Source organism: Pantherophis guttatus, chromosome 5, assembly GCF_059756535.1.
Source record: "Pantherophis guttatus breed Tessera chromosome 5, ASM5975653v1, whole genome shotgun sequence".
Taxonomy (NCBI): Eukaryota; Metazoa; Chordata; class Lepidosauria; order Squamata; family Colubridae; genus Pantherophis; species Pantherophis guttatus.
In genome coordinates this window covers 39,643,889-39,660,237 of record NC_142067.1, presented here as the reverse complement: position 1 = coordinate 39,660,237, position 16,349 = coordinate 39,643,889, and the positions used below count along the sequence as shown (strand labels likewise).

Sequence of the window (16,349 nt, the reverse complement as noted above, 5' to 3'; positions counted from 1 at the left end):
AGGATAAATTAAAGAAATAGCCAATATTAACACTGAACCAATGAGTCTGAGATCATAGTAATTTACTTTCATAATGTTCCTTTTTTGAATTCTACTGTATATTGAACTAAGTTATTTATTCATTAGATGATTAAAGTTTACAGTCCAAAGAATATTTATTTTCTAAATTCAGTATTACAAATTTAAACACAATTTCTATTAGCATTTATTTTTGGAAAGATAAACTGTACAAACATGAAAAGTTTATTTACAATTTACTCCTTCTCAAAGAGGTATATATAAATTTTGTCTTGAAATTAAATATTGAAACTATTCCATGTTTCCACAAATATCTCTAGTGATATATATATATCAGCTTTTCAACAACATAAAATGAATTGGTAATAAAACTAAAAATATCTACTTACATTATATGGTTTTAACTTGTTGATAATTGTTGTTTTACCACTGTTGTCTAATCCAAGGCACAGAACATGAACTTCTTTCTTTTTCAGACCAAGCCAACTTGCCAGTTTATCAAATAATCCCATAATTTTGATTGAATGGCACAGACAATTTGTGTATTTCTAAAGGTTGTAGATAGATAGATAGATAGATAGATTTAAAAATTGAAATTACTATAGATGAACATGAAGGCAAAGATTTCAACACAATTAAATCAGAAGCATCCTGAAGAAGAAATAGTTGCAAATCATGTCACAGCAGGCTGGTTAGCCTAAGGAACAAGTAGATAAGCTGCTTATTTGGAAAGTCTTCTGGTCAAAACAGGCTAGGTACTTATCTTTCTGTTAAAGCACAGTATCTTTCTGTCAATGGATAAATGTGATTTTACAATTCATAAAGCATCGTGCAATGAGGCTAAGTTTTTATTTGTACAAAAAAATTAGAAGTAGATCCACATTTCTCATTTTATAGTTTAACCAAAATCAGAACATTCTGTACAGTGCACTATTAAAAATATTCAAGGATCAAGAAGTGAACCCAGTCATTATATCAGACCCACAAATAAGAGTTTCACGCCTTATTAAGCATCTTTCCCCCTGAGCCGTGAATAAACTTGCTGCATTTCTGGTTCCACCCAGATAACAGAATTGTTTTAAGGGTAATCAAGAGCACGATTTCCCACGCTGGTGCTTTTCGAATATATGAACCCCAAATCCAGAATCCCTTCAAAGCGTGGCCTGAGAACGATTCGCCTTTAAATCCTACGCATCCAGGGGAGCCGCTTTAAAGAATGACATGGTTCACTAGGTAAAACCCGGATTTAAAATCCTTGCTCTGCCATGAAGCTGGCTGGGTTAGCGTGAGTCGATCCCGCTCTTTCGTATTGATAACCTACCGTAATCCTCTCCCAGGATTCGTCCAAATAAAGGAGGGGGGGGGAGGCTGTGGAAAGCCAGGTGACCTAATCTTGCAGAGAAAGACTACATAACGTTAAATTAAAAGTACAAGAGAAGCACTCAACCCGACGTACCCCCCCCCTTTTTTTTTTTATTTTTAAAGGAGCAGGAATCTACTATACTATACTCACCAAAGCAAACGCGACCGACAACAGCTGCCCGCCGGGCCTTGAAAGAGCAAGAACCCCCTCCTCTTCTCTCCCCGCCCCCCACTCTCCACTTCCCCGACGCCTACGTCGTTACCTCGGAAACAGAACCGTTCTGTAAGCCACGCCCTCCTCGAGGCGGAGCGTCTTTTTCAGTCCCGGGTGGCGGTGAACTTTTGGTGGTGCTTTGTGGGGTGAAGAGTCGCCATTGCCTGGATAGGAAAGCGGGGGCGGTCCGCCCTAGAACCCCCTCACCTTCCGCCCCGGGTGACAGGAGGAATACAGAAGTATCAAGAGACGGAGCCAGGGGTTGAATATCCTGGTGACGAAGAAGTGCCGTGGGAAGGAACAGTAATCCCGATAGTCTGCTCTCCGCCCCTCCACATTTGGCGTTTGGTCAATGTCTTCTTTAAATTAAACGGTTAAAAGCTCAATATGTCCGCATAGGAGCGAGGCGAGGGTTGGATTTTGATGGGGCGTGTGTGTGTCAGAGACGTGATTTAGAAAGACGGCTGCTTGGCTTTTAATGCGTATAACACAAATTAACCTCGTCCATCCTATTAACTCCCAAGTATTAACCTAGCAAATTATATTGCGCGCCTACTTGCAGCCCCTCCCCTTCCTGCTGTATGTTAAGAGTTGTCAATTGTGTTGCTGAGTTAAAATGTTCCAAGGCAGCAAAAACCCGCATCCGAATTTAAATGAGCGTTTATTTTATAATCCTGTTCTCCGTTTCTGATTCGGTGTGCCCAAATCATTCCTGAATGGTTCTATTGATCTTTTGAATATGGTTTTTTCCGTGTTGTTGTACCTGGATTAATAGGTGATTGTATTTCTTGGCCATATCTGCTATTTGCTAATGCATTTCTGAATAGATTTTTCTTTTGCAGACTTCACAGCCTGGTTTCTTCGTTCTTAACCTTTGCAATTCTCCTTTATTACTCGTTTTGCATACTGTGCGGTACTGATCTGCACAATAGTTCAGGGATATTTACCTTCTGTAATGAAAACGGAGCATATTGTACCGGGAAAGAGGAAAGAAAGTACAGCATTGCATTCTTGCTTTGTAGAATATTGTTGAATTTCATTTCCTTGCTGAAATTGTGGATTGACTAATGGTAAACTATGTGAATTGTACTCAAAGTCTGGAAGAATCTGGCCCAAACAGTACTTAGAAATTCTATAGGAAGTATACCAGTGTTTTCTAGCTTTTGTACTTCAGCTCCAGGTAATAATGGGCAATTTGCTGACAGTTTGCAGGTTACAGATTATAAAATGTTTGAATTATTCTGTGCCTAGAAAATATTTTTTTCTCTTAGTTTTGTTTAATAACCAGGATGCAGACTGTTTCTTTTAACATGCTGCTTTAAAGCCAGTTGCTCTTTAAAGCCAGTTGTCTTATGGCAACTGTTCCACCAATTAAATTGTATTGGAAGGTTTACTAGTAGAAGAATGAAGCTGTGGTCAGTTTAATTACTGTTTATTTCTAGAGGTAATACCAACATTTCAGATTTTGCTAATTTTATAACATCTCTTTCTATAAAAGAACTAGAGAAAAGTCAAGCTTCTTATCTCTATTTCCCAAGTTAATAGTAGCAAGGAAGGATTAGACCCCCACACCCAATCTAGACTTTGCTCTACTCATTTGTCTTTAAATCTGTGGTTCAAGGTCAGGAAGCAGTGCAGGCTATTGACTAAGTTATTTCACATTTTCTGACTTGTTATGTGAAACAGTACAGGGAACAATGGCTCTTGGCTTTGCTGTGCATCCAGTGTGTATGTTATTAATTTTTTTTTAAAAAAGTATAGCCATTTGCATTATCTGGTTCTAAAAATTCTGAGTTTATTTTCTGTAATTTGTGCATTAATAAAAATAGCTGGTTTCTCTAACATCTCCACCCCGGACCACCCCAACGATGCCCTTGAAGTGATGTCCCGGTGCCTGGAGGCCGTGCGGGTCTGGATGGGGAGGAACAGGCTCCGACTCAACCCCTCCAAGACTGAGTAGCTGTGACTGCCGGCGTCCCGATATAGTCAGCTGGTGCCATCGCTGACTATTGGGGGCGAGACATTGGCCCCCACAGAGAGGGCGCGTAACTTGGGTGTCCTCCTGGATGCACAGCTGTCTTTAGAAGAGCATATGACGGCCATGGCCAGGGGGGCTTTCTATCAGGTTCGCCTGATACGCCAGTTGCGCCCCTTTCTGGATTGGGACTCCCTATGCACGGTCACTCATGCCCTCGTTACTTCCCGCCTGGACTACTGCAACGCTCTCTACATGGGGCTCCCCTTGAGGAGCACTCGGAGGCTCCAATTGGTGCAGAATGCGGCCGCGCAGGTGCTTATGGAGGCGACATGGTGCTCCCACGTGACACCTCTCCTGCGCGAGCTGCATTGGCTTCCAGTGGTCTTCCGGGTGCGCTTCAAGGTATTGGTTCTCATCTTCAAAGCGCTCCATGGCTTAGGGCCCGGTTATTTACGAGACCACCTTCTGCCACCGATAACCTCCCACTGGCCAATACGCTCCCACAGAGAGGGCCTCCTCGGGGTGCCGTCTGTCAGGCAATGTCGGCTGGCGACCCCCCGGGGAAGAGCCTTCTCTGTGGGGGCACCCGCCCTCTGGAATGAGCTACTCCCAGGGATACGACTGATCCCGAACCTCCGTACCTTCCGCCGGGCCCTGAAGACTTTTATTTCAGCAAGCCGGGCTGGGTTAAAAATCTTTTAATTGGGGAATTTTATGGGTAAGGGTTTTAAATTGGGGAAGCCATAGATTTAATTTCATTTTAAAGAATTTTAATATTTGTATTGTGTGTTTTTAATTTTGGCTGTTCACCGCCCCGAGTCCTTCGGGAGAGGGGGCGGTATAAAATTTTTTAAAATAAATAAATAGATAGATAGATAGATAGATAGATAGATAGATAGATAGATAGATAGATAGATGAATAAAACCTGTAGGACTTTTAAAAATTACACAATTTAGGTGAACAAACACACAGAAATAACCACGAGTACTATACTTTTATTTGCTAATAAATATCTTAGTAAACAGGCTTATTCCATTTGTAAGACTTGATAATGCCTCTTAGGAAATCATAGAAAAATAAAACACAATAATAATCAGTAACTTGTACTTTGTACAAATATCTTATTATGTTGCTCAGCATGTAGCTTTGCCAAACCCCATACACTTTCTGCAAATAGATGGCATATGGATGCAATTCACCTTAAAATGCCCTCATTATGAAAGCTGAGCATTTTATTACATTGCTAACTTAATAGGCAAGCTAGCACATGAAAAATCACATGAAACATATTATCAAAGTAGATTTCACATAAGGAGAATAATTTCAAAGTTATTAATTTTTAATTAAAAAATGGGAATCAGGATGAAATTGGAATTCCGAATATATATATATATTAACCTTTCTTTTGAACAACTATTCTTGATTTATTACTATAGCTAATAAAAGAAAATGTGAATGTGATTTTATTTAATGGAGCAGCCTCAAAATCGATACCAAGCCCTTCTTTTCAAACATGGTAGCTCTAATTTGCAATTGGTAGTAAGACACAAAATATTAAAAATGGGTAAAAGGCATAGTTTTAATGCAATGAGCTTAGGCATCCAAATTATTCTATATGCATAGAGATACTGGAGTGAAATATGCATAGAGATATTGGAGTGAAATGGGAAATATTGTCAGATTTGTGAATCTATGAAATGAGTTTGAAACTCAAATTCAAGTTCGTATATTAGAGGACAACGAATTATTTTTTGCCATTGCAACTTGGAGCAAATACAAAATTTTTTTTAATTATTTTTACTTCTTTTAAAGTAAAGCAAGGAGTAATTTTAAAAAGTTGATTGTTTTCAAATGATAAACTTAAAGAGTTTAAATTTAGGTTGCTATCTATGCTCCAGGGTGTAATCCTAGAAACTTTAAAAGTATTTTGCATTTCCATATCAGTGGAGCTGATCCACTGGAATAGGTGTCCTCATTCCTCTGACAGGAGTCTCCACAGCCATTTCTCCTCTGCCATTAGTTTTTTCAGCAAGAACTACAGTATGTGTTCATGGGTGTGGATTGAGGTCAATCTTGAATTTATAAGGTATAAGCCCCACTTAAGACACAATACTAGATTATGTTAGCCACAGAGTATATGTATTTATCCCATTCTACTTGTTAACAAATCTCCAAACATCTTTCCTGATTGATGTGATTCCTGTAAAATTTAGGAATAATAATTTACCCACTAAATTATCCTGTGAGGACAGGTTTCTTTTTGTTACTGTTTTAGAAATCTCGTTTATTTGGACATTGCTATTTCAAATATAATTTTACACTGAGTCAAATATATGCCTGTGCTAGCAATGCAAACGTAGCAATCATATACCGGTAAAAAGGGGAAAAAAGTACAATTCTCTTAATCTGTCAGCATTTATTACTGTGTTGTATTAGTTAAACAGGAATACAATAGAAATAGGTCTTCTGTGTTGCTGTATTTTTCATTAAAATAGTTGTTTGGATCAGGAAAATGATATTTGAAAATTTCTAAAAACTTGTTTTTAAAGACAGAAATAGCATAGAAGCTTTAGATTTGTTAAAAGGAGTGTTACACATTTTCTGTAGTTAATCATACCTAACACCAAAGTAAGAGATAAATACTTGAGTTTCTGCCAGTAGCATAATCCTGTATCCTGAGTGGTTCATATTTTATGAATCCAAGTATAAATGTAAATGTTATTACAACTTGATATTATGTGATTGTTTTGTATTATTAAAATTATTTGATTTTATTTTGTTCTGTGTAGGAATGAACCTGATCAGCAATGTAGATTTATTTGTCCCACCAGTATTTATAATATACAGCTGGGATCAAGTTCTGGTTTTTATTTTAGGTTTATATTACATTACACTATAACAGCAGTTTTCTATTTCCAAAAAATATGTTTTTTGCAGAATATACTGGTAGTAATAGCATCTATCCGTCACTTTTGGAAGTTAATTTTTGTATTTTGATGGACACTATACATAAAGCAAACAGGAAGCCCTTCTAGGTGTATTATTTCAAGTTTACAAATGTTACTATCAAGTAGAAGTACATTACATTTTAGCTAAGTATTGATTTATTGTTGGTCATAAATTCTTTTGTATGAAAAATTAGAACATTAAAAAATATTACATGAAAGCTTATGGGATTGTAATGCTGAATAATATAAATGTTTACAACAATAATAAAACAATTGAATTATATTCTGTATTTATCTTATTTTGTCACAAGGTTTAAGAGTACTGTAAATAGGCTACAATAATATGAACTAATAAATAAATATATTTGAAATTCTTGATTAACTTTTGCTTAATAGTATCAAATCTTTCAGTATTAAGGTCAGGCTCTTGGAAAAATCCTCTGTGGGAATTAATGAATTTTATTTTAAGCTACACGTGCATATCAATTATAAGAGTTTTCCACACTGGGATGAGCAATAGCAGCAGATCTTCTGAAACTGACTATTTTTTAAGGAGCATATTTAATATTAAATGATTTTTTTGGTGTTTTTAATATTGCAATCTGTTTTAAAACATGCCTATAATATTGAATTATTTCTGATAATATACTTTCCAAAGCACAAAAGGCAAGTTAAGTTGCTTATAAAACTACATCTTGGGGTATAAAAAACCCTACTTTTATTGCCATGTTTATCATTACATAGTTTCTTATCTGACTAAATTCACATACTAATGATTTAGTAATAAAATGGCAGCACTTGTAAATAAATTACTTAAATGAAGTTATGGTGTAAATATTCCAGTTTACCTTTTGTTTCAATCAATATCTGAAAATAAAAAATAAAAATCAAGTTCATGTGCCAGGCCAATATCAATTCTTGTTTAAACATAAAAACTTGAGCTTTGATTTTAAAATAACAAGGCAGAACATTCTCGTTAATCAAAATATTATACTATGTCATCTTGAAGTTTTATTGAAATTATTAGCTTTATATCAGAGCTTTTACAGAGTTAACATTTTGTATAATTGACTTAAATACATAAACCAACTAGTTAAAAACTTCATTAACTAGTAGATGCACAATTCACCCTGATCCAGCAAGGTTTTCATAGACTGGTCATCCTTTGCATTCTGATCTTATGTTCACAAAAAGGTGTTATGAAATGTAGCAAAGAGACTATTCCAAATTCTTTCAAACCAGAAACAATCAACTTTTTCAAGCTAAAGACTGCATTTGACATTGAGTGATATGCCAGAGTTTACTTCATCAATAAAGTAAGGACAATTGCTAAAAATTGATTAAATTTGTACACAAATTAAATTAACAAATTAATTGAATACAGTTAATATGATTATTCCCATTATTTTAAAAAAAATTTTTTTGTCCCACATTGATAATTTCATTGATGGGCATTTTCCAAAGAGCTGTGAGACTCATTCAGACTGGAAAACTTAGGGTTCTGTCTTCCATATTAAGAAAAGAGAAGTCTGCATTCAGCCTGAATCAGTTTTTCTTTGTTTACAGGTAGAATGAATAAGCAATTCTGGTGGAAATAAAAGTTGAAGTATTCTGTAGTTTTCAGAAATCTGCACTGATTTAGTGTTAATCAAATTCAACCACTATTTAGGCCCACAGCATAGCTTCTCTATAATTGTCAAATGTGGACTGCTTTATTCTTTTTGTCTCCGTGGGAAACCTAAAATACTACATGGTACAAGCTACATTGGGGTTGGGTTGAAAATGAACTACATCACTTCTATGATAATGTCCAATGAGAGCTACAGGTCAAATTGGTAGGAAATTCTAGATGTTTTTCTGATGCATCTGGAGCACAAAACAATGCTGTGCTAAGTGAAAATGATTGTATGTTCATTAAAGGTTATGTTGTAAATGGCCTTAAACAGAATTTTAAAAGCAGCCTTGGAGAGAACATTGGACATGATAATGTTCACCATATTTTCACCATATCAGTACTCTGAAGAGTGAGTATTTATAGGAATCTGTGTTATGGCAGAACTATTTATAATTTAATTGAGTTTTACCTACTTTATCAGTAATGACTTGTCAAGATTTTGGGAAATTTATATCACGTGTTACTTGATCTTTTTAACTGAAGACTCCAGGGATTGAACATAGCCTTATATGCATCCAGTGCATTGCTATCTGTCACTGATGTATGGCTCCTCTCCTAATAGACTCAATCCTTCTTAAGCCTAATGAAATCAGTGGGCTAAAGAACACAACAGTATTGGCATTGTCTTTCTCTGTTTAGTTGCAATATATGTGTGGAATTGTGTTATCAACAGAGAATAAACAAAATGTAGCTTCTAAAACTTGGAAATTATAGAATCATTAAAGGGTAGGGGGAATATAAAACAAAATGTAGTACACGAAACAAATCCATAGACAGAATTCAAAAGAACATTAAGATTTTTAACTAATAGATTGCTAAAAGAATGTATTCCTTTACTCTTTATTTAATTGCTTATTATAAAAATATATTAAATACACATCTACAATATTTTTCTCCTGTTCCTTTCTGTTGAAAATATATATTCCCACTGAGTGATAAAACAGGAAATAAGTACTTTTTATACTGTAGCTAGACTAATGAATGTGTATCATTTCAGCCATCTGAATGGAAAGGTATAGATCTACTTATGTGAAGAAGAGCTGTACCAACAGTTATTTTAAAAATTGAGTGATTACATATAAACAGAGAGCTTCTAGTCCCATATGAATGTAGGTGTGTGGGTGTAAGTGTGTGTGTATATATATATACACACACACAGACACATGCACACACACATATACATACGCTTCTCTTCCATACATTTACTTAAAAGTAAGGACATTGACCAGTAGCTTCAGATACAGGTAATCCTTAAGTTATAAACATTCATTCAGTGACTGTTCAATGTTATGGCATCACTGAACGAAGGGAGATATCACTGGTCCCCCACGTTACAGCTGTTGCAGCACTCCTGCAGTTATATGATCAAAATTTGGCACCTGGCAGTTTGCCAGCACTTATGACTGCAGGGATGCTTCAATTTCCATGTCCCCCTGCCTGCCTGTTCCCATCTATGCCTTTTTGGCTCCCTGCCATCCATGCCACATGCCCCTTGCCACATGCCCCTTGGCTAACCTTTGCGGTCTTGCTTCCACTGACCATACATGCCCAGCCTGACCCTTCACGAAGCAGCTGCTGGCTGCATGAGGCTTTCTTTTCCAGGTCATATACTGCAGTTTACTTGCAAGACCTGGAAAATATGGACTTGTGGCAGCAATTGCTTCATGAAGGCCAGGGTGGAGCTGCCTCATCAGTGGCAGCAGAAAGAAACTGGAAAAAATCAGCTGAGGCTGTGGAGTGACAGGGACCTCGGAGTACAGGGTAACTAGCTGGGACTGGGCTGAGGTAGCCCAGGATGGTTGTGGCTTGTACCACACTGTTGCTCCTGGTATTTCCCAGGGCACAGTGGCTTTGCATTGTACTGTTGGGATGACCGAGGCTTCCAGAGACAGCTCAACTTTGTACTGTGCTGCAGATGAGAAGCTTTTTGCTGACCCAGAGTTGCAGTACACCAAGATGCCCTTGAGTGCAGAGTGGGAAGCAGCCCAAGAGTTGTTAGGTTCTGGGTTTTTTTATTGCCCCGAAAGGTAGAGTACAGTAAAAGGCAGTGATAGGGGGAGTTCCTTACTTTACTGAGATTCAGAACTGGGATGGACCAAACCTAGAATGGCTTAGATTGGGGTCCCAGGCTATCAACCAGTGGAATTCAGTTAACAATAGCAACGGGAGTGCAATTATTGCTAACAATAGCAATGGAAGTGCCATTATTGATTGCTGTCAATAAGTGATCTGGTCACTCAGTGTCATTCTTTATGGTTACATTGCTTAAGCAATGGAACTTCTGATACCATTTGTGAAAATAAATCAAGGACTACCTGTATTAATGATTTGGTCATTCCTACACCACCCCCCATGCATAGCATTCTGAATCTTGCTGGTGCTTGTTATGATCAAGGAAGAATTTGCCCAGAAGGAATTGTTGGAAATTGTTGGAAATTTGGAAATGAATATGCATTTAGTGTTGGATTGGAGGGGGGGACATCATTTCAGATGAATTCAATATTCAAATACAAGAGAGAGGGTGAGGGAGGGGGGGGACTGACAGTATTTTAAGAGTAGCAACAACAATTCAAATAGCTATAAAATGTTATCAGTGCAGGCCAGAGTGTTGTCTTTTCCTTTTTTTAGTGAAGGGATTGCTGCTTCTGCCAGTGGCTTTTCCTGGCAGTTGACTTTTGGCACATCAGTATTGTTCAAATAAACTTTTCCAAAGACATAGCTCCTTGATTGCTAACTTAAAGCTAGTCATATGGAGACTGCTTATCTAGCTAGCCAGTATTTCATGTACAGTTGCATGCTTCATAGCTTCAACCATAACAAGAGCTGTGGCAAAATGCTGTCTTTGTGGGATTAGCAGCTGCCCAGGCAGAGTTTATGTTTTTTAGGAGGTTGCTTGTTTGCGTAAACTAGTCTGTAATCCATGTATGTTAACAAAATATAATACAATAAGGTTGCCAACAAAACAAAAAACAACTCTATTAGAAAAGTCTAGGAATGAAACTAAACTTGGCAGGCAAATTGAAAAGCCAAAGAAAAAGGAAAGATTTTTTCTATACATGAGGCTGTATTTTTAAATATAAAATATAATTTATATGGCTTTTCCCTTAATAGATAAAGAGCAAACCCACCACAATCATTACAATGATCATTTTTCATAAACAGTATTAAAATGCATAAAATAACATGTTACTTCCAAGCTAGCAAACCTGATGTATCTATATGGTAATCATAGTGCATGTATAACAGTACCTGAAAGATGTTAAAATACAGACTATTAGCGTCTATTAAATACATGGGCAATAAAAGAAATATTCTTATTGATTCCATTTCATATCTTTAAAAATAGTTTTTGTTTGCATTTTGGGGGCTTAAGTTTAAGAAAAAAATAACCTAGTCTAGGTTATATAGTCCTGAAATCATATGTGAAAAACAAAGAAACAAAAAACATTTGCATGGGAAGCCAAGTAGAAGTGTTTACTGAAATTAGACAAAAAGACTAGTCAAGATCATTTTCCTGTATTTCTTTTCTCTGATGCAATATATCCCTTTAAGCATTTCTATTTTTGAATGGAACCAAGAACCAATTTAGTAGTTGGTAGTTAAGGGCACCAGGAGATAGTGAGTTCCAGTTCTCTCTTGGGCACAAAGTGGCGAGGTGACCTTGAGACAGTCAGTCTCTGTCAACCCTAGAAAAAAGTTGGCAAAGCTCTTCTGAAATTGCCATGAAAACTATAAAAGCCTATGTAGTTGCCAGAAGTAAGACTGATTCAAAGGCACCTCCCCAAACCCACTCTGAACTACCGATAGTTCCCTTATATGACCAGGCCATCTTAAGTCTTCCTTGTATAGGCTAATCATATCCATTCTTGAATTATAAATGAGAAATTCTCTATAAATGTTTTTACACTATTATTTATATGCAATTTGTTCGTGGCTTTTAGAGCACGCAGATGTACTCATTTTTTTTTAATTGGAACATAACTTATTCCATGCAAAGATGGAATGATGTAGCCAAATTAGATCTATGTATAATTTTTCTAAGAGATAACAGCATTTTCTTTTAGGATTAGGACATGGCTACTGAAGTTTATAACTCAAACATCTGGTTTATGAAAGGTATCTGTTGAAGTGGCTATTTATGAGCACCGATTCCTAAATGGCCTCATTTACTACTCAAATATATAGCATCCTTCATCATCTTATTTCTTTTTTGATTTTGAAGCAGATCTTTTTCCCATTGGCCACAAGGGCAGGGTGATGTTTCCTGAAAGTAATGTAGTAATTAGAATGTTCTTCCATTTGTACTCATTGGAAAACTTGAAAATATTTCCATGATCGAAAAGTATGAGAATTAAACTGATATTTTTCATGACAGTTTCAAGAAAAATGCCATTTTTCTGGATTAAAAAAATAGGTAACCTAGAGAAGTTAAATAAGTCACAATGAATGGCTTAAAGACATTTTTTCTTAACTGTAAATAGCAATTTCTTATGTTTTCTCATGTTAAATATATATTTATAAAGTTACATAACTGCATTGTGTAAAATCACTGATACCTATCATGGATTTTATTTTGCTTAAAACATATTTTAGGACTTTGCTCAGTGTTATGGAAGCATATAGAAACTTAGGCATGAATAATAACGAAACTAGCCAATGGTTAAATTTGTTTGTACTCTATGTACTCTAAACTTTCTAAGATAGAGAAATCTGATGTTCAAACAAATACATTTAAACACTTGGCATCATTAAAAATGTGATGATGATCTTTGCCAATAATTCACTTTATCTGTTTTTACACAAATTCTGTAACATCTGTTTACATAAAAATTCACTATAAACTTTTAATTGTTCATTTTGGCCAAGAATTTTTATGCTTCCATTCCAGTTGTCATAAACTAAATGTAATAATTACAAAATAAATGTAGAAATAAAACCCTACATTTGGGATTTGGTAAGCAATAAAATAAATACATGTGTCAAGTTCTTTTCTTGATTGCACATTTTATATTGGAAGCTAAAATGTCACAAAACATGAAAATAAATGTCTATCATCGTTATTGGTGTCAGTATTATTATTTAGTAATTTACCATCAAATTCTAATTACAACAAGAAGGTAGCAATTCCAAGTCAAGAAAGCCTTCACTTTCAAAAAAGTTGATGAAAGTTTTCTGAATACTTTACTGTTATATAAAGTTATACATCCATGCCAAGCTATTCAACATCACATAGCAACAGTCTTTTATTAGGGGCCAGGATGTTACCATCAGTTCATTGAGGATGGAACTATGTAATTAAGTAAAAATTCCAAGATGGAAGAATTAACATAAATATTTGTGTTTATAGTATGAAGAAGACGTTTCAGTTTTTGAAGCTGGGAAGAAGGAAGGAGTGAGAGTATTTTCCATTTTAGAAATACTGAGGCACAAAACACAGTTGCTTCTAGAATTTTCATACATGAAATCCTTTGTCCTGTATGTGCATCATGTGTAACCGTAAAGTCTGTAAACTGCTCACTATTCGTCTCTGATGTCCAATAAGAACAACTCCAATTCTTCTAATGTCACTGCAAGATAAAGGTAATGTTGGGAAATATTGGGTGAAGTACAGAAAATACAAAAACAAATTGTTCCAAGCTGTTTTTAAACCTGAAATATTGAATATATTAAACCTGAAATATTGAACATAATATATTTTGTTCTTTAGCCTGAAAACTGTTAGAAAATGGATACTGGATATTAAACATGTTGAGTAACTGGATTTGAAATGTAATGAAAGTTTGTGTTTTTGACTCTGGTATGACCAAAATGCAAATTTTCATTACATTTCAAATCCAGTTACTATTTTTCTATGGGGAATAAATATTTGTTTATTTAACCGATGCCTGGCATTTATCCTTGCACTTTCTAAAATTCCAATCTTACCCACTGTCCTATAAAAGTTAGAAATCCTAATAAATAATGTACTTACTCAATACTCATTCTTGAAACAAGATCCATAGATGTGTACCCTGCTGCCATGAAATTAGCTTTGTATTGGCCCATTTTTATTGAGTCCAGCCAATCACTGACTGATACAAAGAAGGGATATTCTGGAATTTCACCAGGTGAATCTGGCATTCTGTGAAAAGAACAATATATTATTGATTTAGTTTTATGATACCTTTTTAGTACATTCGGCTGACAATTAAACATTACATAAGCTGTAAAATCATATATTTTCCTCTGGAGATTCTCAGCCATCTAGCTCATACTGTAGTTGTCTCAAATGAGGTTTTTCAAAAGGCAACTCAACTTTTTTTTCCTTGAGGAAAAAGAAGAAAACAAAACAAAATTCCTGCCAGAACCTATCCTTCCATCCCCCGTGAGCAAGTCTCAACTATCAGTGTCTATCAGTCCAGCCCCACTCCCCCAATCATATCTGATGAAACTTCTTGGATGAGAAGTGAAACATTTTCTTCTTTAAGGAAAAAAGAAAAACAATCCAGTTACTTTTTGAAAAAGCACCTTTGAGATCTTTTCCTGTAAGAATATTTCTTGTAATTGGAGAATATTTCTTACCTTAGAGTGTAACTATTCCATATTATCATTAATTAAAATAATCGTTACTGTTCTGTTTATTTCAGGTTTTCAAAGTCTACTGGAACAAAATACAAATGTTCTTTATATATATAATTTTAGACTGGACTACTTTCCTGCAGTTGCAACAGAACTGGTCTTCGAACTGCTCTACTTACAAAAGTCCACTATAATTTGCTTAAGAGAAAAGAAGGGATTCTCTTGCGAGAAGCAGACAGAAATAACTGAATAATTTGATCTTACGAATTCAGTATAGGTGGAATAAGAGAAAGGTATAGAATAGAACCTTGAAATGCTCCAAAATTTGCACCTTTCAAGTGTTTGGTAAATAGTTTATAGCTTAAAATGTTGTTCTGAGAGAAAAATACATTTTAAAAAATATTTCAGTATATATTTTAGATGGACATTTTTCCATTTAAAATCCAAAATGGGCAGAGTAGATTGGCAAAAACATTGAAACCCAATAATATAGGGTAAATAAAATCCAATCTGAAGATTTATGTCTAATTTTATCTCTAATTTTGCAATAACTGTTTTGTATAAGGGCCTGTCTACTTTCAACAACTATGGCTCCTCTAAACAACTGACAGAGCATTTAAAAATAAAAATAATTCACTGCTACAAATTAGGAGAAAAGCATTATGTTATCTCTAAACATTTCCATTTAGCAGTTTAAATAAGAAACATTGTTGAGAAATGGAATTTCCATGGGGCTGTTAAGGACAAAGTAACAGCTAGAAGTCCCCTAACAATATCTGCTGTAACTGCCAGAAAATTCAGATCTGCAAAATGATAACCACAAATCATGTAAATGATCTACTGAAAAGTTTGGTTGACAGTAGATTAGTTGTCCGTAGGTTTATTCTACAATATTGCTTATATAACAAGGATCTCTATGAAAAGTTCTTAAAAAGGAACAATTTTCCCGAATCTCATCACAAAAGTCGTCATAAAAAAATACAAAAGAAAACCTTGATAAACTTTAAAAAATGTAAGAACTTGAAATAAAGTGCTTTGGACTGACAAAAGAAAAACAACTATTTTGCCATAACCATAAAGGATCTACTTGTATAAATGTGAAAAGAATACTTTAAGCTAACTATTAAGCTTATATGTTGTGCTGTATATGGATCGGGATACTGCCTCATCCAGGACTAGAAGGAATGTTACATAAATGGAGAAAGTAGATTCGGCTAAATCTCAATATAATCTAGAAATTAGTATTCCTCAGTGAAGTGACTCTGGGCGTTTTCACAAGACAATAATTATAACCATATCTCCAAGTGAACTATGAAACACTAACAGCAAAGAAAAATAAAGATTTCAGAATGGCTTTCAAACTTGAATAGTATTGACAATCTTTTAGAAGATGTTAAACATGCAGCACATGCAAGGAAAGCTGAGAATATTTTTGAGTTGGAAGAATTCTAAAAGTTAAAGTCTTGAAAAAATCTGTGTGATGGAATAAAGAAGAATTGAAGAGAAATTAAATTCTATGACAATATTTGATTGAATTAAAAATTAAGACTGTTAGAAGTAAAAGAAAGGAAAATAAAGTTGGTTTAAATGATCAA

General features: G+C 35.2%; 2 protein-coding genes and 1 long non-coding RNA gene across 10 annotated transcripts in view; 1 reads left to right on the top strand and 2 right to left on the bottom strand.

Annotated features, from left to right (window-relative positions):
• Positions 1-1,861, bottom strand: part of ARL6 (ARF like GTPase 6) — a 14,534-nt gene extending 12,673 nt beyond the window's left edge. Inside the window, exons 1-2 of one of the 6 annotated variants that reach the window (XM_087894958.1) lie at positions 1,644-1,861; positions 408-566 (exon numbers count right to left, since the gene is read on the bottom strand). In XM_087894958.1, coding sequence (XP_087751084.1) covers positions 408-530 — 123 coding nt within the window. In that variant the 5' untranslated portion in view covers positions 531-566; positions 1,644-1,861. Of the gene's footprint in view, positions 1-407; positions 567-1,339 lie in introns of all 6 variants that reach the window. The other 5 variants (XM_087894956.1, XM_034413724.3, XM_034413696.3 and 2 more) reach the window with 5 other exon arrangements.
• The window catches only part of LOC117663486 (uncharacterized), a 21,123-nt gene extending 4,774 nt beyond the window's left edge, over positions 1-16,349 (top strand). Inside the window, exons 1-3 of one of the 2 annotated variants that reach the window (XR_015734436.1) lie at positions 1,690-1,942; positions 13,544-13,776; positions 14,823-16,349. This is a non-coding gene — a long non-coding RNA (uncharacterized LOC117663486). Of the gene's footprint in view, positions 1-1,689; positions 1,943-13,543; positions 13,777-14,822 lie in introns of those variants that run through there. The other variant, XR_004590719.3, reaches the window with a different exon arrangement.
• Positions 13,359-16,349, bottom strand: part of EPHA6 (EPH receptor A6) — a 429,275-nt gene continuing 426,284 nt past the window's right edge. For both annotated transcript variants that reach the window (XM_034413652.3, XM_034413664.3), the window contains 2 exons: positions 14,168-14,317; positions 13,359-13,763 (listed from right to left, as the gene is read on the bottom strand). In XM_034413652.3, the coding sequence (XP_034269543.1) occupies positions 13,649-13,763; positions 14,168-14,317 (265 nt within the window). In that variant the 3' untranslated portion in view covers positions 13,359-13,648. The remainder of the gene's footprint in view (positions 13,764-14,167; positions 14,318-16,349) is intronic.